The sequence below is a fragment of the Lampetra fluviatilis genome, chromosome 2, assembly GCF_964198595.1.
Source record: "Lampetra fluviatilis chromosome 2, kcLamFluv1.1, whole genome shotgun sequence".
NCBI classification, from domain to species: domain Eukaryota; kingdom Metazoa; phylum Chordata; class Hyperoartia; order Petromyzontiformes; family Petromyzontidae; genus Lampetra; species Lampetra fluviatilis.
In genome coordinates, this window is record NC_136276.1 from 8491924 (window position 1) to 8518189 (window position 26266).

General features: G+C 51.2%; 1 protein-coding gene across 1 annotated transcript in view; it reads right to left on the reverse strand.

The window, feature by feature from the left end:
- Window positions 1-16186: 16186 nt before the first annotated feature.
- STK11IP (serine/threonine kinase 11 interacting protein) overlaps window positions 16187-26266 on the reverse strand; it is a 36653-nt gene continuing 26573 nt past the window's right edge. The window contains exons 22-25 of the mRNA XM_078867907.1: window positions 25976-26063; window positions 23308-23402; window positions 19827-20068; window positions 16187-18651 (exon numbers count right to left, since the gene is read on the reverse strand). Of these exons, the coding sequence (XP_078724033.1) occupies window positions 18487-18651; window positions 19827-20068; window positions 23308-23402; window positions 25976-26063 (590 nt within the window). The 3' untranslated portion in view covers window positions 16187-18486. The remainder of the gene's footprint in view (window positions 18652-19826; window positions 20069-23307; window positions 23403-25975; window positions 26064-26266) is intronic.

A 26266-nucleotide genomic window follows, 5' to 3' on the forward strand; every position in this document is an offset into this window, starting at 1 on the left:
ACCAATTAATACAAACTGGCCGAGGCAATTAAATATGTTATTTCTGGGACACTATTTTTTCCAGGGGTGTACTTCTCTCCGCGACTGGGGTACCAATCGATCCGACATCGGTGGTGCCACTCCGCGATGTCGAAACGCAGCGAGGACGATTGCGCTGAAACCCTGAACGCTCGCGGTACGCACCATAGCGGTGCATCGTGTACAGCTCGTCGAGATGAGTCGATTGCCGCACCGCCGACCATCAACAGACTCAAAGTGACTGCATCACGGACATCGTACGAGAGCCGGGTTACTATGGTAGAACCTCGGGGTACCGCCATAAGGTTAATATACCGCAGCGTCGTTCATACGATCTGCATCTCACAACGATGCACAATTACGCCACACACGGAGGTGCATGCATAAATATGAAGATGATTTGTTTTTTTCGTCAGGTAATTAATGAGTGTTCATACTTGGGGGAGGAAACTGGACCATCCGGAGAAACCCCACGCGTGCGAGGGGGAGACAATCTAGCCAGTGTGCAGAAGGGACAGATGGATACTAGTCCACGCTTTGCTGTGCCGCATTCTCCTGGCAAGCCAGGGAACGACTCGCATTGGGCGCCCACGTGCACGGAGTTTCCTAACATTTTTAAATATTTTATTTCACCTTTATTTAACCAGGTGGAAAACATACTTTTTTGCGAGGGGGACGAACCGGTTAACTGCATGGAAATAACGGTAATAACCGGTTACCAGTTTTCCATACACATATATATGTCTCTTTTCAACTGATGTAATGGTCAGGGCCCTGGATTTGCAATCCAGAGGTCGCCCTGTTCCATTCCATCTCTCGTCGCTGCCGTTGAAACAATGATGCACGTTTATTAAATCGCCCCCACCTCTGTCCACTCAGCAGTGTAGACTAAGCACGGTTAGACGAACCACAGTTAGACGAACCATAGTTAGTCAATCAGCGGGTGGCGGGGTAACGTACGTGTAATTACCACCAGCCTCATCCTAGACTTCTGGTTATCGTGGAAGAGTAGCCCAAGCACGCTCTAAGATGCTCTCTCTCTCTCTCTCGTGTAAGCCCCTTCTGCCAGCAGTAGCGTGAGCGATCAGCCACTTGCAGGACTGCCACCTCTCACCTTGTCACCGAGATACGACGGCACGCGTCCAATGCGGTGACTCAGAGCCACCGTGCGGTTTGTACGTTTTTTGCGCGTTCCAATCAGTGCATTCGTGACCGAAATTCCACCGGAAGAGGTCACCGGTTCACGACTGAAAACGGATCCCGGTTAACCTACCGGTCGCCCGTTGAACAACGCTAGAAACGTGGGAGGCGTCAGACGGAGAGGCGGAGGGATGAAGCAGCGGCAAAATTGAACTCCCGCAGCTCACGCCGGCAAGAGGTCAGCACTGAGGGCAGCTCGCGCGCGGGGCGGAGACGCCGTTCACAGGTCGCGTCCTCGCGGCAAAGAACTTTGGCAGCTTCGCCGCGTTGGCACAAAGCAAAGGGTGCTGCTGATGCTGCTGCTGCTGCTGCTTCAGCCTCCAGATTGGCCAGTGGACAAAATTCAAAGAATGTTCTGTGCATTTAATTTGAAGCAGCGAGCCATCGGCCAAAACACCCAGGAGTGCTGAAGTCGCCCAGCGGATGACGGGGGCCAGTGTCGTGTCTGTGCGTCTGCTGCCAGCGGGCCACGTGCTCCATGGCCATGAGGGCCTCTCCTAGAAGCCGCCGACTCTCCAGCCTGATGCAGAGGGCTGTCGTAGGGGGCAGCTGTCGTGTACGCTCGAGAGCTCTTCCTGGCCAAGCAAAATCTGGTCGGCGGTGTGCGGCTGACACACGTGACTGCGGTGAGCAACGCAGGCGGTGCAATGCGTCTCTTGATCTGTCGACTCGTGGAGGAGAAGCCGCGTAGCGTGGGGGACCTCGCCAGGGCTACGGACCGGACCACATCGTCAACGTCAGTCACCATGAGCCAGATTCTGGAGGAACATCTGACCGTGATGTAGAACGTCTTTCGCACCGTACGTAGTCAACCGCGCTAATCGGAGGTGCGGGGAAAAGACAACAAACTAAACACAACAAAAAAAAACTCACGAAACGAATTCTAGATCTAGATCAGAGTTGCATAGCCCCATCGGCTTCCCAAGCTCCAGCGGCGTCCTGGTGACAGGACACGAGCACAACGAGAATCGACGCTGCCTCTGATTTGCCCACGGATGCTGTGATGCGTGGCAATGCTTCGCTATTTGCACAGAGGGACATTTTTTTTGCAGATGTGGGTGTCCATACGAATAGAGCATTATCAACTTGTATTCTTTACCTTGTCGTCTATTGCTGCATCCGCACCAAAAACAATGCGACAGAACCGCGTCTCGCAGCGTCGCTTCCTTTCCTTATCGCACGGTCACACCGGCCCTGACGACGTCTTGATTGTGAACACCCACGGGGGGTGGGGGAGGGGTAGACGGGGGGCAAACGACTGTTGGGGGGTGGGAGGGGGCGGGTGGAGGGGGGGCAAACGACTGTTGGGGGGTGGGAGGGGGCGGGTGGAGGGGGGGTCAAACGACTGTTTGGGGGGTAGGAAGGGGCGGGTGGAGGGGGGACAAACGACTGTTGGGGGGTGGGAGGGGGCGGGTGGAGGGGGTCAAACGACTGTTGGGGGTGGGAGGGGGCGGGTGGAGGGGGGGCAAACGACTGTTGGGGGGGTAGGAAGGGGCGGGTGGAGGGGGGACAAACGACTGTTGGGGGGTGGGAGGGGGCGGGTGGAGGGGGTCAAACGACTGTTGGGGGTGGGAGGGGGCGGGTGGAGGGAGGGCAAACGACTGTTGGGGGTGGGAGGGGGCGGGTGGAGGGGGGGCAAACGACTGTTGGGGGTGGGAGGGGGCGGGTGGAGGGGGGCAAACGACTGTTGGGGGTGGGAGGGGGCGGGTGGAGGGGGGGCAAACCACTGTTGGGGGGTGGGAGGGGGCGGGTGGAGGGGGGGCAAACCACTGTTGGGGGGTGGGAGGGGGCGGGTGGAGGGGGGGCAAACGACTGTTGGGGGTGGGAGGGGGCGGGTGGAGGGGGGGCAAACGACTGTTGGGGGTGGGAGGGGGCGGGTGGAGGGGGGGCAAACCACTGTTGGGGGGTGGGAGGGGGCGGGTGGAGGGGGGGCAAACCACTGTTGGGGGGTGGGAGGGGGCGGGTGGAGGGGGGGCAAACCACTGTTGGGGGTGGGAGGGGGCGGGTGGAGGGGGGGCAAACCACTGTTGGGGGGTGGGAGGGGGCGGGTGGAGGGGGGGCAAACCACTGTTGGGGGGTGGGAGGGGGCGGGTGGAGGGGGGGCAAACCACTGTTGGGGGGTGGGAGGGGGCGGGTGGGTGGAGGGGGGGCAAACCACTGTTGGGGGGTGGGAGGGGGCGGGTGGAGGGGGGGCAAACCACTGTTGGGGGGTGGGAGGGGGCGGGTGGGTGGAGGGGGGGCAAACCACTGTTGGGGGGGGGGCAGGTAGAGGGGGGGGCAAACGACTGTTGGGGGGTGGGAGGGGGCAGGTGGAGGGGGGGTCAAACCACTGTTGAGGGGTGGGGGGGCAGGTGGAGGGGGGGTCAAACCACTGTTGGGGGGTGGGAGGGGGCGGGTGGAGGGGGGGCAAACCACTGTTGGGGGGGGGGCAGGTGGAGGGGGGGGCAAACCACTGTTGGGGGGGGGCAGGTGGAGGGGGGGGTCAAACCACTGTTGGGGGGTGGGAGGGGGCGGGTGGAGGGGGGGCAAACCACTGTTGGGGGGGGGCAGGTGGAGGGGGGGGGCAAACCACTGTTGGGGGTGGGGGGCAGGTGGAGGGGGGGGCAAACCACTGTTGGGGGGTAGGGGGCAGGTGGAGGGGGGGGGGGGCACACCACTGTTGGGGGGTGGGAGGAGGCGGGTGGAGGGGGGTCAAACGACTGTTGGGGGGTGGGAGGGGGCGGGTGGAGGGGGGGCAAACCACTGTTGGGGGGGGGGGGGTGGGCAGGTGGAGGGGGGGGGTCTGGGTAATGAGTTGGGCAGGTGGAGTCTCGGGTGCCGGTCGTGCCCGTGCAGGTAGATTGCTAAATGCATAAACTCTTCAACACTTTTTTTTAATGAACTCAATTAGGATTACACACAGCAAAGCAATCATCCCCCCCCACCCCCACCCCGCCTACTGCAAATGTCTTCTCGTCTCTCCTTCCTTATCCCGCTCGGCCCGAGCACGTAACGCGATTGATCTCCGCTCGATTTGAACAGAAAAACAAATAAGAGCTTACCCCGAATCAGCGAGCAAGACAAACGCGCACGCGGATCGCGTGTCTGCCCGCGGCGTCTCCTGCCAAGCGGCTATGAAGAGTGGCAGCCCTCAAATGAGTGCCTGGTGCAGGGTGTGTAAAAAATATCGCCACCGGGGAAACAAAGGCGGCCGGGCGTGGTGCTGGCCACCCAAACCCCCTCGTGTTCCGTGCCGGCCTAAATAGGTGCTCACTAACAGCACTTGCCCGAACAGTTTGTTAAGGCTATACGGGGGACCTTTTATCTTTGTGGGGAGTGGTGGTGTAGCGGTTAGTAAGCTGTGCTCGCTACGAACCCGGAGAGCCGAGTTCGATTTCCGCTCGCCGCCAACAACGGTGAGGATTATCTGAACCCGTCATGGGGCCTCCCCATAGGTCGACTCAGCCTCAAATGAGCACCTGGTGCAGGGGGTGTGTAAACGTCGCCACGAGAGAGGCAAATGCTGCGGGGCGTGGTGCTGGCTACCCACCCCCACGTGGGCCTCCCTAACAGCACTTGCCCTAAAAGTCTGTTAAGGCTATACGGGGGGATCTGTGTCTTGTGTAGCTCAACTGCAAGGAAGGAACTGGGGCAGAGGATTGAAGACGGAGGGATCTGACAGCGACTGACCAGGTGAATCTGCCCACTCGACCATTCCCCCTCCACAGTCACTCATTCCCACACATCATCATCACTCATTGACGCTTACCCTTTCAACTCACCACAAACCTTGACCCAACTCACACTCACCATGATGACCCATTCCACACTCACCGTGATCACGCATTCCACACTCACCATGATCACCCATTCTATACTCACCATGATGACCCATTCCACACTCACCATGCTCACCCATTCCACACTCACCATGATCACCCATTCCACACTCACCATGATCACCCATGCCACACCCACCATGATCACGCATTCCACACCTACCATGATCACCCATTCTATACTCACCATGATGACCCATTCCACACTCACCATGCTCACCCATTCCACACTCACCATGATCACCCATTCCACACTCACCATGCTCACCCATTCCACACTCACCGTGATCACCCATTCCACACTCACCATGATCACCCATTCCACACTCACCGTGATCACCCATTCCACACTCACCATGATCACCCATTCCACACTCACCATGCTCACCCATTCCACACTCACCATGCTCACCCATTCCACACTCACCATGCTCACCCATTCCACACTCACCGTGATCACCCATTCTATACTCACCATGATGACCCATTCCACACTCACCATGCTCACCCATTCCACACTCACCATGATCACCCATTCCACACTCACCATGATCACCCATTCCACACTCACCGTGATCACCCATTCCACATTCACCACACCACTTTCCTAGGTCACCACCATATTTAATTTCCCCTCTATGAGAATTCACAACACGTGCCCCCCGCCCCCACACCATTCCCACCTCCCCTCGCCTCCTCACCTCTACCCCCTCACCCATACCTCATCCCCTCCCCACCCGCGGTGATCCCAGATTGACCGAAACGGGATCACAGCGCAGAGACGGTTGCCAGGCCGTAAAGCGACGGGGTATCCAGCTCCCCCCCCCCACCATCACCCCTCCCCATTCCCCCCTTTCCACCCCCTCCCCCCCACCTTACCCCGTCACCCCCACCACCGCTCCCTAACTCGGGTGCCAACCCAGGCAGTGGGAGGTGGGGGGGCTGTGCCTTGTGCGTGCGTAATGGGCTCGCGTCGCAGGGGAATTGCGCAATAGTTGGTTGGGGGTTCGGGGCGGGCGGGGGAAGGGAGGGAGGGGGGTGACACGTGTAGGGAATAAGCGGAGAGGGCAAAGTGCTGTGAGCGAGATCGCCGATTGAGGTCGGTGACGGGTGGACGTGTGGGATGTGGGAGTTACGGAATTATTCACGCTGCCAGGATCACGATGACTCCATCATCTTGACTTGAAGCTTTCGTGACTGCAGGAATTCATATTTTTTGGGTGTTTCGGTGAAGTCACGTAGATAGGTTCAAAGAAAATAACAAAAAAAACGATGACGTTTCGATCAAAACACAAGCGATCGTCATCAGGAGGAAAACAGAGGGGGGGAAGCTGCTGAGACGGACTGTTTTAAAGGTTTAAACTGGGTGTAGCCCAAGGGTCATAAGCGAAGTGGGCGGGGCTAGTGATGACTCCATCATCATCATCATCTTTTGTCTCCTCCGCCTTCTACAAATTACTGTACATGAGTGATATAATCACCCGAAATCTGTTTAATGTTAACATTTTATGTAGCTCAGTTTCGTAATGCATTTAATCTGGAGGCCATCTGCCCGATTTGCGGTACGGAAAGGAATTATGTTTGCGATATTTTAAATTCCTCGGGTGATACGGCAGTTGTTTATTTTTCTAACTTGTATACGTTTTGCTTTAGTAATGTCGGTGGCACTAGGGCACTCATGCAAATGAGACTCACCCTGGTCTTTGAGATCTCACCTGGTTAAACTAAATACACTCGACCCTTCTCCAGGTGACCCCGTAACTAAGTTACCTCTGTTTGAACCGAGCTAAGGTCCCGTTCCGATTTTGTCAATTTCGGCCGCCCGTTGATTAAATTTGCTTCTTAAGTTTCCGGTCTCAGCCCGACCCCCGAAGCACTCAAATAACCCATCACATTAAACATGTGATTTGTCATTTCCCTTTGGCTGAATTCTATCTCTGAGAATTAAAAAAAAATTAACCCGTAAAAACAAAGTTTTTCACTATAAATCCTTTATATGCGTGTTCAATGGGCCACAACCCAGCCCACATTGGTCTTTGAAACGGGCGGCTAGAGTCCTCTCGTCCTCTGGCTTGAGATGGCTGCCACCTATGGGTCAGATGATTGCCTGCCACCATTAAGCAATTGGTAATTAAATATAAAAAAAAAAATCCTAAAAAGTGTAACATTTTTGAAAAAAAAAATTCAGGAAAATAAATTGTCACGCACAACGAGTCTGTGTGCAAAATGTCAGCTCGATTAGATCACGGGAAGTGGGTTAAAAAACGACCGAAAGATTTGCACGGTCGTAAGCGCGCAAGCAAGCAAGTAAACTTAATACAAAGGATTTAAAAATTACTTCGATTGAAATGCAACGACCACTGTCCGCAGGGCACGTTGAGATTGCGACTTTAGAGGCAACGGCTACGAGATCACGTGACGGGATCGTCGTCCGGCACCAGATGGTGCACTGCTCACTGCGAGAGTTCGCTCCAAGTGGGCACGGCTGCATCCGCTAACATGACATGACACCGATAGCCCCATCGTAATGTAACTTGGACCAAAAAACAGAATCAACAGATATTTGTTTTGGTTGTACTCTCAGAGGCAATGTTAAGACTCCAGCCGCCCCCCCCCAAGGCCCCATTACTCCCCCCCCCCCTCCGCCCCCACCCCCCCCCAACAAATCACCTCGCAGCCCTCGGGGCCCCGTCTCACTTCTCGGTCATCAGCATCGCGGCCCGGGATGGTTTCCTGTGAGACGCGAAACACATGTTCATTCAGCGGCGCCGAGATGCCCCGGACCCTGCCCTCAGCCCCATCTGGCCCCAGGTTCCAGGATTCGGTCCCCGAATACGAGGGGGGGGGGAGGGGGGGGGCTCTCCTGGCACCGTCGCCGCGCGTCAAAGGGGAGGATGACTGCTGCTGAGCAGGAGAGACGAGGCGAAATATGAGGAAGATGATGATCGTGATGATGATGATGATGTATATTCTTGGTTCGTTCGGTAGAAAAAAAAACTAATACAAAAATATAATTTGATGAAAATAAAAAATACAAATAAATAGAAAATAATAAAAGCAAAAAACCCACGACGTTTCGATTGCAACACAAGCGGTCTTCATCAGGCGGAGAGATTTTATTTTATTATTTAAATTGTTTAATTTTCTATCTACGTGACTTTACCGAAAAAACCAAGAATGTGAATTCCTGCAGTCACGAAAGTTTTAAGTGAAAGTATGATGATGCTGATGATGCTGATGATGATAATAAGGAGTGAAGAGACGGAGGAGGAGCATGGTACCGACCGGGAGCCGTGTTTCATGGCCATGGAACCCATCACACCCTGGGGTGGCTAAAGCGGTGTGGTCCGTGCCAGGCCATTGCAATTGGAAACACGTTTAAGGGCGATTCACGAATAGCGACTGTCCACAAGCAGGGTCAGGGCGAGTAATTATAATTATAATTCGGATGATCATGATGCTGACGATGTAAATGAGAATGAAAATGATAATGACGACAAAGATGATTGTTAGGAGCAAGGGATCACGGAGGAGACGATGATCATTATGTAGACGATGGTTAGAGGATGGTTAGAATGTTGACGATAACGATGTCCACAGGATCCGGTTGAAACACATCCAAGCACATGCTCGTGAAATGTATAACAGTGGTGACTCTTCTCGACCTCGGGTGCACGCACCCCCTGGGGCTGCGAGATGCCCTTTCGGAAAGTAAATAATCGAAAGACAAATTAAGCTCGGACACGTAATACAACTACTGTTTGTGTGTCTATGTTGTATGTCTCTGTCTCTGTGTTGTCTCTCTCTCTGCTTGTGTGTCTGTCTGTGTGTCCCCGTGTCTGTGTTTTGTCTCGCTCTCTCTCAAACTTAGCAATCTTTGGAAGAATGTAATCAACCAGGTAGGGTGCTGACTGCTGTGTTAGCCGACTCTCTGTGTTGTATTGCATCGTATTTCTAAGTTCACTAGGTTGGTTTTCGACCTGATGACGATTGCTTGTGTTGCAATCGAAACGTCGTATTCTATTCTATTATTTAATTTAATTTATCTTTCTCCGTGACTTCACCGACAGAACCAAAGAGTACACCTACTTTGTTCCATCAAACCCTCGATACTTATTAACATTACATACTTGTTCACGACTGAGAGCCAAAGGCTGCAGTAAAGGTTAAGAAGCACTGATTCACGACGTCCATACGGGCACAATCGCGTTGTAAGATCCCCACTGGAACGGGACCGGCGCTGGTGCGTGGCTGCGCTGAGCTGTAATGCGCTGGGACGGGGGGGCTCTGAGTGTTCCAGGTCACGTTGGATGTTGTCGTGTGTCGCGGGCCCTTCGTTAAGAGCGCTTGGGCGGCTCGAGGCCATTTAACATCACAATTAGGAGGGGGGGGAGCTCTTCAAAGCCTCACCTCGCCCCCCCCCCCCTCATACTGCCCTCTCCCTCTCTAATCTCCCCCCCCCCTCCTCCACTTCCGTCAGTAATCCCCTTTTCCAACTTCAGCAACGTCCAATCCCTCAGTCACCATCCCCCCCTCCCCCCTAACCCCCCTCCCCCCTACCCCCCCCCCCCACACTTTTCACGGCTCTTCCCGGCCCAGCGGTCGGGAGCAAAGTCTCACCGAGTCTCACGGACTCCTCTCGTGCAGGAGGATCCTGTGACATTGACACGTTTGGCCAATTACTTTTTGTTTTAAATATGTATAAATGAAATAATGTTATTTAGTAGTACCCCAGGAGAGGTTGACCGAGCCTCAAGCCTACTTTTACAGGAGGGGTCTTTGTTACATTGGGATGTTTGGCCAATTCCATTGACGATAGTCTGGGAGGAAAACAGAGCACCTGGAGAAAACGCATCGACGCGTGCGGGGTCCATGACACTCAAGAAGAGCCACTCGGACATAAAAACGAGTTCACGAACCCACAAGTTGTATTTTAGCTCCCTTAAGGGCCGTTCATAAATGACGTCACGCGATCTTGGACGATTTTGACCCCCTCCCCCCCATCGTCACACGGCGTCACAAAAAGTCAGACCCCCCCCCCCCCAGGTGCGTGACGTCATTTATGGACGGCCCCTTAGGTCACCTCAGCATAAAATGGGTGCCACGTGCGGTGAGGAAAATGGCAGCGATTGTGGCCATGAAAGTCAGCCTTGCGGGAACAAAGGCAGGCCATGCCGGCTTGGTGCTCACCCCACGACAAACCCGACACGTGTTGGCGTGCTCGCCTTAATAGGCGCTCGCTAACAGCGCTTGTCTTAACACACTGCCTGTGGTGAGGTCGCCGACCCGGGCCAGAGATTGTGGGATTTGATCCGCACGCGATCCTGGTTCCAATTTAAACCCCGCGTCACCCCCCCCCAACACCACCCAACCCCTTCTATCCCCCACCCCTCCTTCACCCGCTCTCTTTCTCTCTCTCTTCCTCACAGATCTTCCCCCGCTCTCCCTCTCTCCTTATCCCCCCCCCTCTCTATCTCACCCTCCTGCTCCCCCGTCCCCCATCCTCATTACCACTATCCTTTCACTCTCTCCAATTCCCATCTCCCCCCCCCCTCTTCTTCCTCCCTCTCTCCTTTCACCCCCCCCCCGCCTCTCTTTCTCTCCACGCAGCCTGCGTCAGACACCCGGGGTCTCGAGACGAGGCTGGAGTGCATGGGGAGAGATTTGCGCGTTTTCTGGATATGGTTGTGGTTTTGTTTGGGGTTGTGTTTGACATTTTAAGTTACTAAACGATTTCGTGGAATCGTTTACGTCGTCTTAAAGGGTCGCTTTGGTGCCACGAAATAAATACCTAACCGTGGTCCAGCACATATTTCTAATACTAACTCGACCAATCTCAACCCTATTCACCTAATCCTAAACATAACCCTAGCCCTAACCATAGCCCCAACCTAACCCTACCTCTAATTCGAGCCGTATCCATAACGACAGCCCTAACCTTATTCCTCCTAACCCGAGTTCTGCATAATCATAGCCATAATCCGAGCCTACAACCCGATTTCTAACCCACCGGGGAGTACGAATTGTGAGTCTGATGTATGGGTAAGGGAGGGTGAGTGGCGAGTGCGTGGATGAATGTCACTCTGACCTGCTCGCCAGGAACACGAACACCGCCATTTGAAGTCTCAAGGCCGCATTTCCCCCTCCCTTCCCCCCTCTCTCAGGAGCGTAAAACTCACGATGACGTCTCAACAGCACGATCCATCCTCCAGATTCAGAGCGAGACTCGAGACTCAGAGCCAGACCGAAATCCTAACCCTAACCACAAAATCCTGACATCAGCCCCAGACTCACTTCTCAGTCTACACCTCCAACCCAAACCCAAACCCAGACCGCAATCCAAGACAGTGACCCCTTGCCTCAAATACAAAGCCCGAACCCATACCAGACCATAACCCAGTCCTCAACTCCCGAACCCAAAATCCAGACTACGACCAAACCCATAAACCCTCGACCCCAATCGGGACGCCAATCCTGACATCAGCGCAATCTGCAGCAGCCTCCCCCCTTCCCCAAGGGTCCTAGGAGCTGGAGTCGCGAGTCCAGCGAGCGTGGAGATGGATGAGTCCTGCAGATTAAAGAAGAGGCCAAGTTCGCGCCTTCTCCCGCTATTCCGACGCCAATCCTGACCCCTCCCCCCCCCACTTTGGGGGAGAGGGGGGTGGAGGAGAGGGGTGGGGGGGCAGGGGGGGGGCAGATGTCGGGGCCCGTGCCTCGCACATCTGGATGTTCATTGTTCATTCATTTCACGTCCAACAGGAGGGTGGGTGAGTGGGGGGGAGGGCGGGAGAAGGGGAGGAGGGTGAATGTGGGGCTTGGGGATATCCGCGCTGAAGTTGCCTCGAGTAGGAAACACGGCAAATCCACCGAACAGCGAACTATGGATTGTAAATAACGGTGGTGGTGGTGGTGATGATGATGACGATGATCGTCACGAGACCAGTGTACCTCGCGGCGGTCGCGTGAGTAGCCTGCCCTGTCGTGTTCGTGCGCGTGAAGCGGTGGCGTCGAGGAGGGACGGAGATACGGTATGCAGTGCCGGATCAAGCTCATGTTGTAAAGGGGCCCTAAGTAAATAAATAAAACACTTAAATATGAAAACACATACATCTTTAACTTGCATTTGCTATACAGCCAGATAATACGACGAATCGATAACGTTAAACACCCAGTCGTTCGTAAAAGTTGAAGGCAGTATAGTACTGTAGTGATAAAGCAAGTGCAAAATCACTGAACCGGAATTGAGAGCTTGAAAGCATTTAGCGCGGGGCCCTTGAAAGTGCGGGGCCCTTGAAAGTGCGGCGCCCTTGAAAGTGCGGGGCCCTTGAAAGTGCGGGGCCCTTGAAAGTGCGGGGCCCTTGAAAGTGCGGGGCCCTTGAAAGTGCGGGGCCCGTAGCTACATATGTAGCTACTCTTGCTACTGGGAAAATCCAGCACTGGATGAGTGACATCTGAGCCAGTCCTGGTGCCGCCTCGAGGTTGACTCAGCCTTAAATGAGTTAACTGTAAACATCAACACCGGCCACACCACCGCCCTCTCGTGCGCCGTGCTGGCCTTAATAAAGCGATTGTTGCTAACAGCACAGGACGGCACTTGTCCTGCTTAATCGCTGTCTAAGTCAAGTGGACGGCATCGCGTGCAAATTGCGTCAAGCGTTGGGCTGTGGATGTCATTCTTCGCTTGGTCTCGTCGCCCAAAGCAACTCGAATATCAAGTCCACGCTCAGTTATACTGGTAGGAACCTCCTGGTTACACCAGCTCACAGGGGATTATTGTGTCCGTTGTGCAGGGAGGGCCTGGGTGGGGAGGGGCTGGGTGGGGAGGGGAGGGTGAGGAGGGGCTGGGTGGGGAGGGTGGGTGGGGAGGGGCTGGGTGGGGAGGGTGGGGAGGGGCTGGGTGGGGAGGGTGGGGAGGGGCTGGGTGGGGCTGTGTGGGGCTGGGTGGGGAGGGGCTGGTCACCCCGTGGTGCCCTTATAAAACTCAACGTTTAACCTACTCACGCCGGCTTGTGCCCGCCCTCACAGTCGGGCATATTTGAGGAATACACCACGCCGCCGTTGACCCTGCAGGCAATTGACCGAGCAGCCCAACGTTCTTGCCAGTCGGAATTAACCACACACGCTCGTGGTAAAATATACAAAAGAAACAATGCAAAGATTTTCATCTTTGCAAAGATTTTCATCTTTGCAAAGATTTTCATCTTTGCAAAGATTATCATCTTTGCAAAGATTTTCATCTTTGCAAAGATTTTCATCTTTGCAAAGATTATCATCTTTGCAAAGATTTTCATCTTTGCAAAGAGTATAATCTTTGCAAAGATTATCATCTTTGCAAAGATTATCGTACTCCCGGGTGGGTTAGTCCTTGAAACCGATTGGCCTTCACCAGCGACAGCTTCCTCACGGGCCTCGTTTAACAATTGTTATACCGGCAAAAAGGCCCCCCACCCCTCCTCCCCATCAACAGATCGTACGAGTTGGAGGCTGCGCTTTCCACCGTGAGGCATTTGTTAAATGTCTGTGCACCACTGCCAACGTAACAGCCGCAGCCGAATCAAATGATGTTTCACATTCAGTTATCAAATATTGGCGTAAGGGAGCGCGCAATTGCCTTCCACCCACATCACACCCCACCCCCTAATCAGTGAGAACTCCGTAAATAGTTGCGCGCACACACACACACACGCGTCGTATGCAGACTCGCCAATTACCCATGTATGGTCTCCCTCGGTGCAATGCAGCGCGTCTCACAACGCGACGAGATCGTTGACGAGTCGATGTCGTCACGCCGTCGTCACCTTTTGTGATTTTCATCCACTCATTGTCATTTTTGACAGATTAAGTAAAAAAAATTCCGACGAATAGTTTAAGTCGCTAATTTCGCTTACAAAGTTAACACCGCCCAAGAGGTCAACTCGGCTACACGGGATACCTCTCTCTTCTCTGTATGAATGTTTTCCTTTTCGATTTAAAGCTTTCGTGACTGCAGGGATTCATCTTCTTGGTTCTTTCGGTAAAGTCACGTAGAAGGGAAATAATAAAATAATAAAAATAAAACATAATAAAATAATTATCACGACGTTTCGGCCGCAATGCAAGCAGCCGTCCTCAGGTGAAGAACAGGTCTTTCGGAAAGACAGCGTCTGAAGAACAGGTCTGTCGGAATGACAGCGTCTGACAGACCTGTTCTTCACCTGAGGACGGCTGCTTGCGTTGTGGCCGAAACGTCGTGAGAATTATTTTATTAAGTTTTATTTTTATTATTTATTATTTCCCTTCTACGTGACTTTACCGAAAGAACCAAGAAGATGAAAATGTTTTACTTGTTTATTTTGTGATGCTGGAAGTGATTTTTTTACCTCCAGAGATCAAATAAAAGGTACAAAGGCAAAGATTCCTCCCCCCCCGCCCCCCATAGAGCCGACAGACTGTTGGGGGAAATGCTGCTCGAGAGGACTTAGATTGACCGACACGGCGGCACACGAGGTGGTGTGGTCAGAACCACACTCGGGCACCTTTCAATCCCCAGTGCTGATATTCACCCACTTACCAGGTAATCATTTTAGGTCTATTCGACTTTGGGGAAGCCCAAGACCGGTTCCCATATTCGCCACTGGTGTGAACGGGAATCGCAATTAAGTGCCGCTCCATCCAGAGGTACAGAACGCACTGCAAAGACCCCCCAAATCACCCCGAATGCGTCCGATATCGTCACACCTCAGACGCTGAACAGGTGGGGAGCCTGACAAGCCTTGGTTCGACTGTTTAGGGATACCAGGAGTTGTAAGCTTGTGGGCTGAGGTGCTCAGGAGATGGCAGTACACCAATTCATTCTTGATATCCCCTCGTTCGCGTGGTGGGATTTGACCAAACATCACAGTGAGGCAGGACCCTCCCGGGGCATGTCTGGGTAAATTTCATGGCACGACACGCATATACATTCAGACATGAACATATACAGGCAATACTCCCACATACACGACACGTACACAATTTCACACAACAGTCGCCATTCGCCACTTTGTTGAGGTGATGTTACCACGGTGCCTGTGCCAGGCCAGGCGAGGTGCACTGAGCACACGTGAAGTGTCGAAGGCGAGCCGACAGGTCACGGGACCCACCCAGGTGCCAGGGGTTGACGGAGATGACTGGCAGATGCACCAGATCTCACAGACACATACACTTATTTTTAAAGAGGTTAATTAAAATGTTTGTTTTACCGTGACAGATGAAAGATCATGACATTTTCGCCGACTGGCCTTCTTCAGGAATAATTAGCCTGTTATTTTGGTTCCAAGTTCACGGAGGTGGCAACTTGATAGCTTCCTTTACACACGGCACACACGCGAACGAAATATTTTTTACAGAACAAATATAATTGCGGTTGCGTGTGCTGCCTCGAATTAAATTGCTACCCCAACCCCCGCACCACAACCACCCTCGTTTCGCGCGGAGGTAAAGGCACCACTAAATTACTACTCAACCACCCAAATCATTCACTCATCTGCTTGCCCACCTTCCCCAATCACTCACTCACTGATCCATCCACTCAAGTTTAAATACGGTTGTCGTATTTGGGGTCAGGCACCCGTTTCCTGTCACATTGTATTGATGTCATTTACCGTAGAGCCGTCGGGGGTTGATCGATGATCAAGCACGCGTCGATCATCCGTTACTCACTCACCGGCAGTCGGTCACCTCCCCGTATGCCTCTTCTATAGCTACCACCATGGTCACTATTCCCAGGAACTTCACGTCAGAATCAGAATGCATTTACTGGAGGAATCCGATGAGCGATAAAGATCTTTAACACAGATATCCAGTAGATTCCTTCACATATGTTGAGGACTCACTCTACTAGATTGGCTGGTTCATCTCATTTATACTGCACTGATCAACTTTGTAATGCCCTCACATCGTCTCTTTTCCCATGTTTTTACAACCCTGCCCAATTCAAGAAATGTATTAAATATCATACCTTGTTGCTGGCCGCTTGGCATTTTGGGCTTTTGGTCCTTTGCTCAGCAACAGTGAAAACAATTTACTACGTGCCATATGTAAAAACACGCAGTCCAATTCTAAGAAAAAGAAACTCTGTGCAGACATTCTACCAAAATGTTATGACTTTATTAATGCACACATTCACATACACACATCCTTTCATGAACAGATACAAGATTGCCAGGCCTCGAGTAGAGAAATGTCGTAGTTCACTGTAAAACATATTTTTTATCCATCCTACTATGGTGCTTTAGCTTGGTGCTTTGAGCCTTAGAGGGTTTAAGTCATGTATATTGAATTCCACCAACTTCATACATCCGAGCGAGATGTGGAATAACTTCTGTTCAACTCCCAAGACACGACGAGACTTGACACAGAAAGTAATCGCTCGCAACTCTCCTGGGGTTTGGTCCGGCACTGACGCGCCTCTCAAACCAAGGGCCCTTTAAAGCCACTCATGGCCAGCAATTAACATTCTTGTCACAATTCCGGCCCAACGGAATCTAAAGCAGGGGTTACGTGTGGCTATTTCAGGGCAAGTTCTGCCCTGAAAGCTGCTCGTCCCTCCTCAAACGATAGATGGGATACATGTGCTTGATTAATGATCGTTAAAAGCCAGGGGTTCACCCTCTTGGATTACTGACAATTAGCGAACAGGGCCACGCTTGGACTGCAATAGTGTGACTTAAAGGCAAGTGGGCATGGGCAGCAACACAGCATCGGTCCACTGGAATGACCCACTGGCAAAAAACACCTCCACAGTATTCACAAACAGCAGCCGATGAACAGATCCCGAAACTAAAAGCCTTGAACTTGGAGAAAGAGGAGCTGGTGAGGGCCACGGGATCGAGTGGCTGTTGCTAGGAGGGCTCCTGCCCATACTCGAGGTGTCCAAAGGGCTTCGCAATGGATTGGTCACTCAGCCTGAGTTCCGCCCACCCGATGCCAGTTGTGCCAGCGTCCTTTATTGGATCGAAACTGTTGGCCAAGACATGACGGTGAAACAAACCCCTTAAAATATAAAACTTACAAAAAAACGCATACATTCCTGATGCTAAAGCTAATGCGTCGGAGCACATGGATTTCTTTTTTATTTTATTCCTGGCATGCGCGTGCATATTAATTTTTACAATTTAGTGCATTTGGAGAAACTGCACAGATTTCAATGAATTACAAAAAGTAGCAATCATCTTAATGTCATATTTGTGCGTCTCGCCAAACCCTGACTCAACGCGGCTGCATCCCTGAGCTTGTGCGACAACCGCCACCTTTTCAAATCGCGGTTGCGCATTTGCCAACAGAGCAAACTACGATGCCGTTTGGCTATGCGACCAAATCGCCACGGCTCTTGCGCTGGATTTATATGTTGCGCAAGTTTAGGCGCCACTGTCATTGACGCCACATATGCTTGACGCAAGGTCTCCCCTCTCTCTCTTGCCTGGGACCTTGTGTGGCTTCTAATCTGGGTGATGCACAGCATTCCCAATCCCCCTGGCTAAAATAAAATAACAGAATCAAACATACAAAATGATAATTCAGCAGTTGTGTAGGCTGAATCACAGGAAAGTAACATTGGTGTGGGTGCAAATGGAGGGCCTATGGTCGAGTGGACATCATTTCTGTTAATCATCATCAGTAGCTGTGGTGACCTCATTTTCTTAAATGAGTCACTGAAAGAAAAGCAGAAATTCGTTGAGAATCGTGCACTAAAATCAACGTAACAGTCATTGTGCACGTGTGATGCCGTGCCCATACGTAGCAGCATCAGTGTTGTAGTGTCAGTAGTTTTGTTTAATTGTTTTCTGTGCGCACTCCACAAGTTAATGGCAGTGCTAAACATGGACGCATTATCCGAAGCAACACTGAAATCCATCGCTTGTGAGCATAACTGGTGCCAATGGGAACGCACGGAAGTTCAACACTATTTTAATAAAAGGCCTTGTGTTTCAGTTTAGTGAATGTACCTTTGTATTTTTTTTTACTTAAGACTTGCCACACCAGCAAACGAGCAAACTTGCCAAAAAAAACGCTAGATTCTACTTTCAGAAAAAAAATCCTAAAAATTCCCGCTGGCCTAGACTATGAAGCCATAGACGAGTCCAGTGGTCGCTAACGACAAAAGTGAAGATCTTCAAACCTGTGGATGTCCTTCATTCGAGGTCACTCTCCTTGTGCAAATTCCAACCAACTCCTCGCTCCACCACCTCGCTAGGAGCAGGATCTTGCTCAGACGTCCAACAATCGCAGACTTCGGTCTCGTCGATTTTTCTGATGCAGTTTTGGGCAACGTTGACGGCAGCGGCAAGCACTGCACGCACCACGGCGAAGCAGAGGTGAACGTGGTAGCGGCGGCGGCGGCGACTATGGGTGTACCCACAGCGCCGCCGTGGCTGTGAAGCCAGTAGTACTGGTGGTGCCGGTGATTGGAGGGATGGGCTCATGCGCCGCATCACGGGGATGCGCCGACGGTGATGGCGGGTGGGTCATCGCACTGCGCCACGTGCAGCTCCACGGAGAAGAGCTGGGCCCAGGGCTTGCGCAGCGCGCTCAGCAAGCCCTCGGCCAGCACCGCGGCCCCCACGCGCAGATGCCACACACGATCCTCGCGCGTGTCCTGCAAAAAAATATACACAACGTTTTTCGAGCAACGGACGTGAAGCACGCACAATTAACATGTTGTGAGTGCCTCCCGACGTAACGTACGCAAGATACGTCCTTAGAATCATTGAGAGAAAAAAAGGGCAGAATCTGCCGATGCAAACTGGAATGTACGGATTAAGGCTTTAAATTCAAGATGTCTTGAGGTGCCATCAGCATGGATACTGATTAATTGCATCTTTGTCCGTAAAGTTCGTAAAATGCAGGACGAATTTTAAAGGACGTCGCAATTTTGTCGAAGATTCCTGAATGAGAAGCAAAGCACTGAGTGACATCACCCTGCCGTCATTGCAATGCTTTATGACGACATGCTCACGTTACATCCAGGGTAAGAGAGCAAAATGTACACGAGGCAAAACAGAGTGATGATGCAAAACGAGATGGTGTAATAATTTTTAACAATTTAGTGCGTTTGGAAAAACTGATTGCGATGAATTACAAATATGAACAATCATTTCCGTACCTCCGATTAGCGCGGGTGGCTACGTATGGTGCTAGAGAAGTTGAACATACAAATGTAATCAAGACAAATCTTAGATCCAATCGCAATGAGGACACTTTAATGAATTGCAATGGGTGCAAATGTAATGTAACACTGGTTTAAGAATCAATATTTTTAAACCCTGTGATGAATGAAGGATGTGGTGGCTACAGGCATCATGTGTATCAATCGACGTACAACTTACATCAGAAGGGAATGTATTCCTTACTTGGTATCAAATAGGAGATTGTAATACCTTTGGCTGGGTCACACACATCGACACACGCCTCGGTAACAACTTCTGCCACTGCGAGAGGCCCGTGCAAACACAGACGCGATTGAGCACAATAAAAAGAAAAAAACTGTGTTGCCAAGTTGAATATATTCTCCTCTGATACACGATCAGTGTAGTTAGGCTCTCGCAGCGACGGAAACGTATCTCTTGTGGGCCGTTTTAAAGTCGTGTGTCTCATGTGGCCGGAGGTTGTAGGCAATTTATACGGTCCCGCGGACCATAGGTTCCCCATCCTTGACCCGTACGAAATGACAACCCTCGATTCCTACGCGCACGAGATACAATGTGCGCATAAGCGAGCATAATCAACGTAATTTAACGATGTGGACAGGTAACGATCGATGCCCTCCCTCACCTCGTCTTGGAAGAGCAACGCCAGGTGGCAGGGCGCGGCGCGGTAGAGGCGCACGCTCGCCAGGTTCTCCAGCGGCTGCTGCTCCAGCAGCGAGAACCTGTCCCGTGTGGCGCCGTCAGCGCTGCCTGCCCCCCCTCCCTCCTCTGCCTCGCAGGTGCTGCCCCGCCGGTGGTCCTCCTGCAGAAGGTAGAGGTTGTCCCGCGTCGTCACCAAAGTTGCCGGCTTGGGGGTGCCGCGCTCCTCTAAACAGACGGTGGCGGTCAAGAAGAGAAAAAGAGAGACACATTTTTGCGCGTGCTGAGAAATAACATTGTCGAAATGAAAAACTATCGCACAGATGAGAAAAAAATCACAGGTATCTCAACGGTGGAGCCTGCGGGACCATACCTGACCCTTTGAGCGGAAACTCAAAGCGAGCGGCTGAAAGGAACAATGCGGCTCACATGTGGACACAAACACAGCGCCCGACTGTACGGGGTCCAAAACAACGTTCACCCGTTCTGGTGTGAAAATAAAAAACATCGTTTGAAATTGCACAGGAACTCCAAACATTTGTGGGGAAAGTCAGATGGCAATGGACAAGTTGCTGGCTGGGGAAGAGTATTGGTGAAGGGGTGAGCAGGTAGACAAGTAGGTGAAAGGATGAGTGAGTGAATATTCGGAACAATGGAAGAGTGAATGGTTGAGCATTGAGTGTGCGAGTAAGTGCACGAATGAGAGATCAAGCAAGTACGTTCGTGGCTAAGCAGGTCAGTTATTGGCTGGATGAGTTGGTGAGAAAGTGAATCAGTAACAGGGTGAGTTTCTGAGCAAATTAGAAGGCTAATTTGTGGGTTAGCAGGTGAGAGGTAAGTGAATGGTTAAGTAAGTCACTAAGCAGGTGAGAGGGTGAGTGTATGGGCAAGCGAGTTGGCAGCATAACTTCCACAACAATTGGGCCACATGTTACTCAACCCCGTTCATCAAGCGCTCCCACCCGTCCCTCGTCACGCGCACTTATGCCAAACACGTCCAGGCATTGGCCATTATTTTACAACGCTGCACCAGAACTATTTAAAGTGACCCCCTCCACCAACAACAACAACCACCCCAGCACTTTTAAACCCGCGTGGGACCGATAATCCATTAGTACAAATGCAAAGCTTCAACATACGGATAAAATATATGCCTGGCGTCCGCGCTAACATGGCTCCTACGCTACGATCGCAGGTGAAACGCTTGGCAAGCGCTGCCGCAGGGCGAACGGCAGCCAAGGGCAGCCCGTGAGAGGGGGCTCAGCGGTTTCAGAAACTGTGTGTGCGCAAAAGGGAATGTGGATTTTTTTTGTTGAAAAACCCAGCGCTGATGAACTGTGGCAGTTCGCCTGTTTTATGAGTCCGGCATTAATTGAGCCCCCAAGCCTGCGGGTGACTCAAACGCATAAAAGCGGTCGCCAGTAGAGATCCCACCACCAAGACCTGGCTCATTAACAAGGAGAACTGGGATAAGCGCACAAATCAATGCTCCCCAAGGTTGTTGGATTCCACAATCCCCGCTTTAAGAGGCCAGTGTCTTTTTCCCCACTGGCCAACACGGCGATTAATTTCCTGGAACACGATTTTTCTGTTCCTTCTGTGGCAATTATTTGGGCTGTTTGTGTTTAATAACTGCATAAATAAGAGTCGTAAACAAGCGTGAGGCACCGGTTACCTAATGATTGCGCAGCTCCTATACGCAAGTGATGCACGGTGGTCGTGTCGGATCGACCCCGGGACGTCGGGAACGTGTGGACATTGGCCACCGCCAACGAGCGAAGCTCAAATTGTTTGGAATTTTGCTTTTTTTTTTCTTCCTCGTTCTGTGTTTTTCGAAAACAGACCACGGGGGCATGGGCTTAGCCGCAAGTAGCCAGCGCTCGGCAAATGCCGAAAAACACTCTCCCGGCACGAAGCCCAAAATTGAGCGGTGCCCGCGGGGGGCAGCCGATGGCAGGGCTGAGCGCATCCCGTGATTAAACACTTCGCAAATATCATGTCGTGGAGGGGATGGCAATGGGAGGGAAAGAAAATAACCCTCGAGGCCAAACGCTTCAGTCGTCAGAAGCAGTTCCCCCAGCCTCCCCTTGAGGTTGAACGGTCAGGCGCTGCTCGCGGGAGCCGAGGGCGTGCTGCACTCGTGGCGTTCCCGCCAGCCGGGCTTTGCGTGCGACTCTGCATTTGTGTGCGGAGCTCGCTAAGAGTATGAACGTCAATTTTCAATAAATAAAACAGAACCGAATACAAATGTTAAATCACAGCCTTGCAATGACTTGTTCACACCACTGCATGTGGAAGGGCCTCCAATAATGGGAGTTCTACACACGCCTGGGAAAAGGTGAGAGTACCCATACAAGTTTAACCCGACCGCACGCAACCTGTCGAATTGTAGTGTATCCATTTATACTGCTGACTGGACAGATGTGGGTATATAACAGAAATATAGGCGAGCCGTTAATAGATATACCTCTAATTTCTAATGACCCTCTTAATTTTTTCTTCTTGGTTCTTTCGGTAAAGTCACGTAGAATGGAAATAATAAACAGACCTGTCTTCTCGACAGACCTGTTCTCCACCTGAGGACGGCTGCTTGCGTTGTGGCCGAAACGTCGTGATAATTATTTTATTATGTTTTATTTTTATTATTTTATTATTTCCATTCTACGTGACTTTACCGAAAGAACCAAGAAGATGAATCCCTGCAGTCACGAAAGCTTTAAATCGAGACCCTCTTAATTCTTCTCGACAGGTGATTGAAAATGAGGAAAGCTCCATATATTAGCGGATCAGAAAAGTAAGGTGCTGGCATCGATGGAGATTGATGGATATGCAACATCAAGGAAAAATTAAAAAGTATATCCAGAAGAAAGTTAACTGAGAGTTTTTTTATGAAGGTTCCTGTTTGGGTAGTCAAATCGATCGAATTTGAGCAAGCAGGAGAAAAACCCGAATGCCCTGAGAAGAACTGTGTGTATGCGTGGGGAGAACACTGCACCTCCACAAACACGCACCGAGCCCATCAGATACCTACTTGCTGAACTGCACCCTATACAAAGCTATACTAAACTCAAACACGTGAGCGTGTGACCGTGCGAGTTTGTACGAGTGCTGGTGAGTGCATGCGTGCGAGTGTGTACATATATTTTAAAATGTATCTTGGTATGTAAGTGCACGTGTTGATGCGCCAATTGTTGCTTGTGTTTAAATGTACATGGGTGCTAGCCTGCTGAATACCAATCAACATCGGTGAGTACATGGTACGGTGTGTACACACCCATTGCCTCGTGTCTGCCGTGCCAGCCTTAACAGGTGCTCACTAACAGTACTTGCCCCAATAGTCTGTTAAAGGCTATACGGGGGAATTTCGCCTTTGGCGTGTCCACAGCAGCGTGCACACCTTTGTATGCGAGAATGAGTGTGTGTGCGCTTCGGCATGTCCGCCGCAGCGTGTGCACCGATAGTCACACCTCGCAGGACAAACGCCAGCAGGTAGACGCCTCCACTCGGCGCCTGGTCTCCCAGAAGCACGTCTGCGCCCGCCTCCCACTGGGACATGATCCGCCTTGACCGACATAACAGCGCACAGAGAGACAATCCACATTAGCCGTCGCGCCAGCCGCAAACACGAGGGCTGAATTCCCTCCTCTATTTATTGTTATGGTTACTTGCATTTGTCAATCTAGTTTTGGATGAAAGCCCCACCAGGTTGTATCGGTCATGTGGGTTGACTCGACTTCACCACTCCAGTCGGTACGGGTTGATGAAGGGTGGGTGGGGAAGAGAGATCCAGGACTTGTTCAGATATTACTCACCACTGATGTTATCGGTCGCCGAGAATTGCACCCAAGTTGCTGGGTTCAAAGTACAGAGCAAGAACCGCTGCGCCACGATTCGGCTCCTTCCTTATTTTATTTGTCGTTATTATTTTCCAAAAAATGATTGTACATTTACCCCAGATTATATTCCAAGTGCGCCATCGGCAAACAAGTCCCGGAACTCAATTTCCATTCAGAAAACAGTGAAGCACCTTGCATCGAATAATGGCCAAGGAAAGCGGCATCACATAACTGCTTCTGAACACCCTTAAATGGGCCTCTTTGTCCACCCTTGCGACACAGCTTATATATGCCCAGCAAAGGGCTGTTATATGTCAATCAAAACAACAAATGTTTAATAAAATTGTGAAAACCCAAATTTAATGGGGTGATTTTTGTATAGCCATTGGTAACCGGGCTGAGACCATCAACTCCAATTATAAGACTCGTTGGAATGTGGGTTTCAGCCACGAGATTCCATGGATGGCTGAAACCTGTGATTATAATTATAACCGTAATCATGGGTGGCTGAAACTCAGATTCCAACTCAGGATCTTAGCAATTCCGACTCAAGTTCTTCAACCACTAACCTACCCAACCACCTCGATGACAGATGATTAACAAGTAATTTCTGAGTATAAATGATTGGGCACTTCAAAGAGATCATTTAAGTTAACACACTACAGCAAAATAAAAACAATACAATGGCCAGTCTCAAATACCAGTATTTATTTTTGGAGTGACGCAGTACCCACTTTGTACCTTTGTTCAATCAACATGTGCCGTGCCATAAAAATGAGTGTTTAATGTCTAAAGGAAATGGCCCTGTTTCCCACCGCGTCTGTTTGCAGGCGGAACAACTTTCCCCGCGGCCAAACGAAATTATCGACAATTCCAGTGGCTGTCGGCACAGATCGGCAAAATGTGCATCAGAGCGCAAATGTGGCAGCGGCAAAATGTGGAAAATTTTTGTGGAAATCTAAAATGGGGGACAAAGAAAATAACTAAAATAGCTGCTTAAATTATAAACAACTGAACCAAAATTTTATTAAACACTCGATTCCATTTCTGGCAGCTGGAAAAATCAACAAATGTGCACATAGTTGGCAGAGTAACAAACAAGCAGATGAAAACAGGAAACAATGATTCAATAGCGAAGCTTGCTAATGAAGACAGAGACACGCAAAGGGCTGCAGGGTTCGATTCAGTTCGTCTCCGCGTCACGAATGCCTGGATTGTGTATGTGCGCAAAAACAAAGGAGCCACTTAGGAAGCAAAATAGGTGACGTTATTAAGCAAAGAGAAGTGTGTTTGCACACGCTCATGTGTGCGTACATCTGCACGTGTGTGTCCACGTGTTTGTAAGTTTGTGTCTTTGTGCGTCAATACGCGTTTGCTCCTGCACAAGTGTGTATACGCACACCTCTGTTCGCTTGTGCCCACGTGGCACTGTCTGCATGTATGCGCAGGTACGTGAGTGCGCGTGTGTACGTATATATGTGCGTAATCGTGCGTGCGAGTGCCTGTGTGTATATACGTGCGTGCGCCTACACGTGTACCGTGCGTGCGTGCGGGATTGCGTGGAGAGTGTCTGGCGGGGGGGGGGGGTGGCAACACGTGCCGAGGGGCGTGCGGGGAGTGAGCGTGGGGACACGTGTTAGTGCTTACTCCGCTGGCAGGCGGCGAGCCTTCCAATCGGCACATTCCTACCAAGCCCCGCGCGGTCATAAACCCCCCCTGCGGGCCGACCGGCCCCAGCCCCCGGCGACCCTCCCCACCTCGCGCGCGAGATCGCACAGCGAGCGTGCGCGTCACACGATCGGTTCGCAATCAAAGGCGGCCAGGGATACCAGCATTTTCTTGTTCAATCCATTGAAATTGTGCTATTCCATTCGTTGGTTCATATTCAGTTAGGTTTAATTGTTTATTTGAAATTGCAAGCGAAGTCTTATATCCGGGTTAAATTTTCAAGAGATGATCATTTTCACAGACAAGTCAAACGTCCCATTGATGCATGGGGTTTGGATGTAATTTTCACGAAAGCCGCTCACTTAAATTTTAATCGAGTACAGCGATTGAGATTTGTGATTACGACAGTATGGAGTCACAAGCCGTCTTAACCAAGTCCGACCACCATGGTGGGCTTGCTTTCCTCGTGTACATCCGGCTGTGCTCCAGTGGGCCACATCTGGATGCACTCCCTGTGCCCCATTCAAATGCGTTCCCTGTGTCACATTCGGCTGTGTTCCTAGTGCCGTGCCTGTGCTGCTGTGGTGCCACATTCGAGTTGCTGTTTCCCAGTGCCACTGTCGGTACCGACCTGAGGCTGTGCTGGCTGGAGAGCGAGGCACGGGCGATGGCGCGGGGCAGACCGCCGTCCCGCCACGAGGGCACCTCAGCCATTCTTTCTGCAAAATATCATCAAAAACGTTCCTCTTCTATTAGCAATTACTGTTACATCACTTGAACATGACACTTTATTGTTAATACTAATATCGTCCCTGAGAGTTTTAATGGCCAAATTAACTAAACAATTGTATTTAATGTTATAACATCCTCGATAAAAATATATTTTATTGTAATAATATTAAATATTATAAAGCCCTTTTCT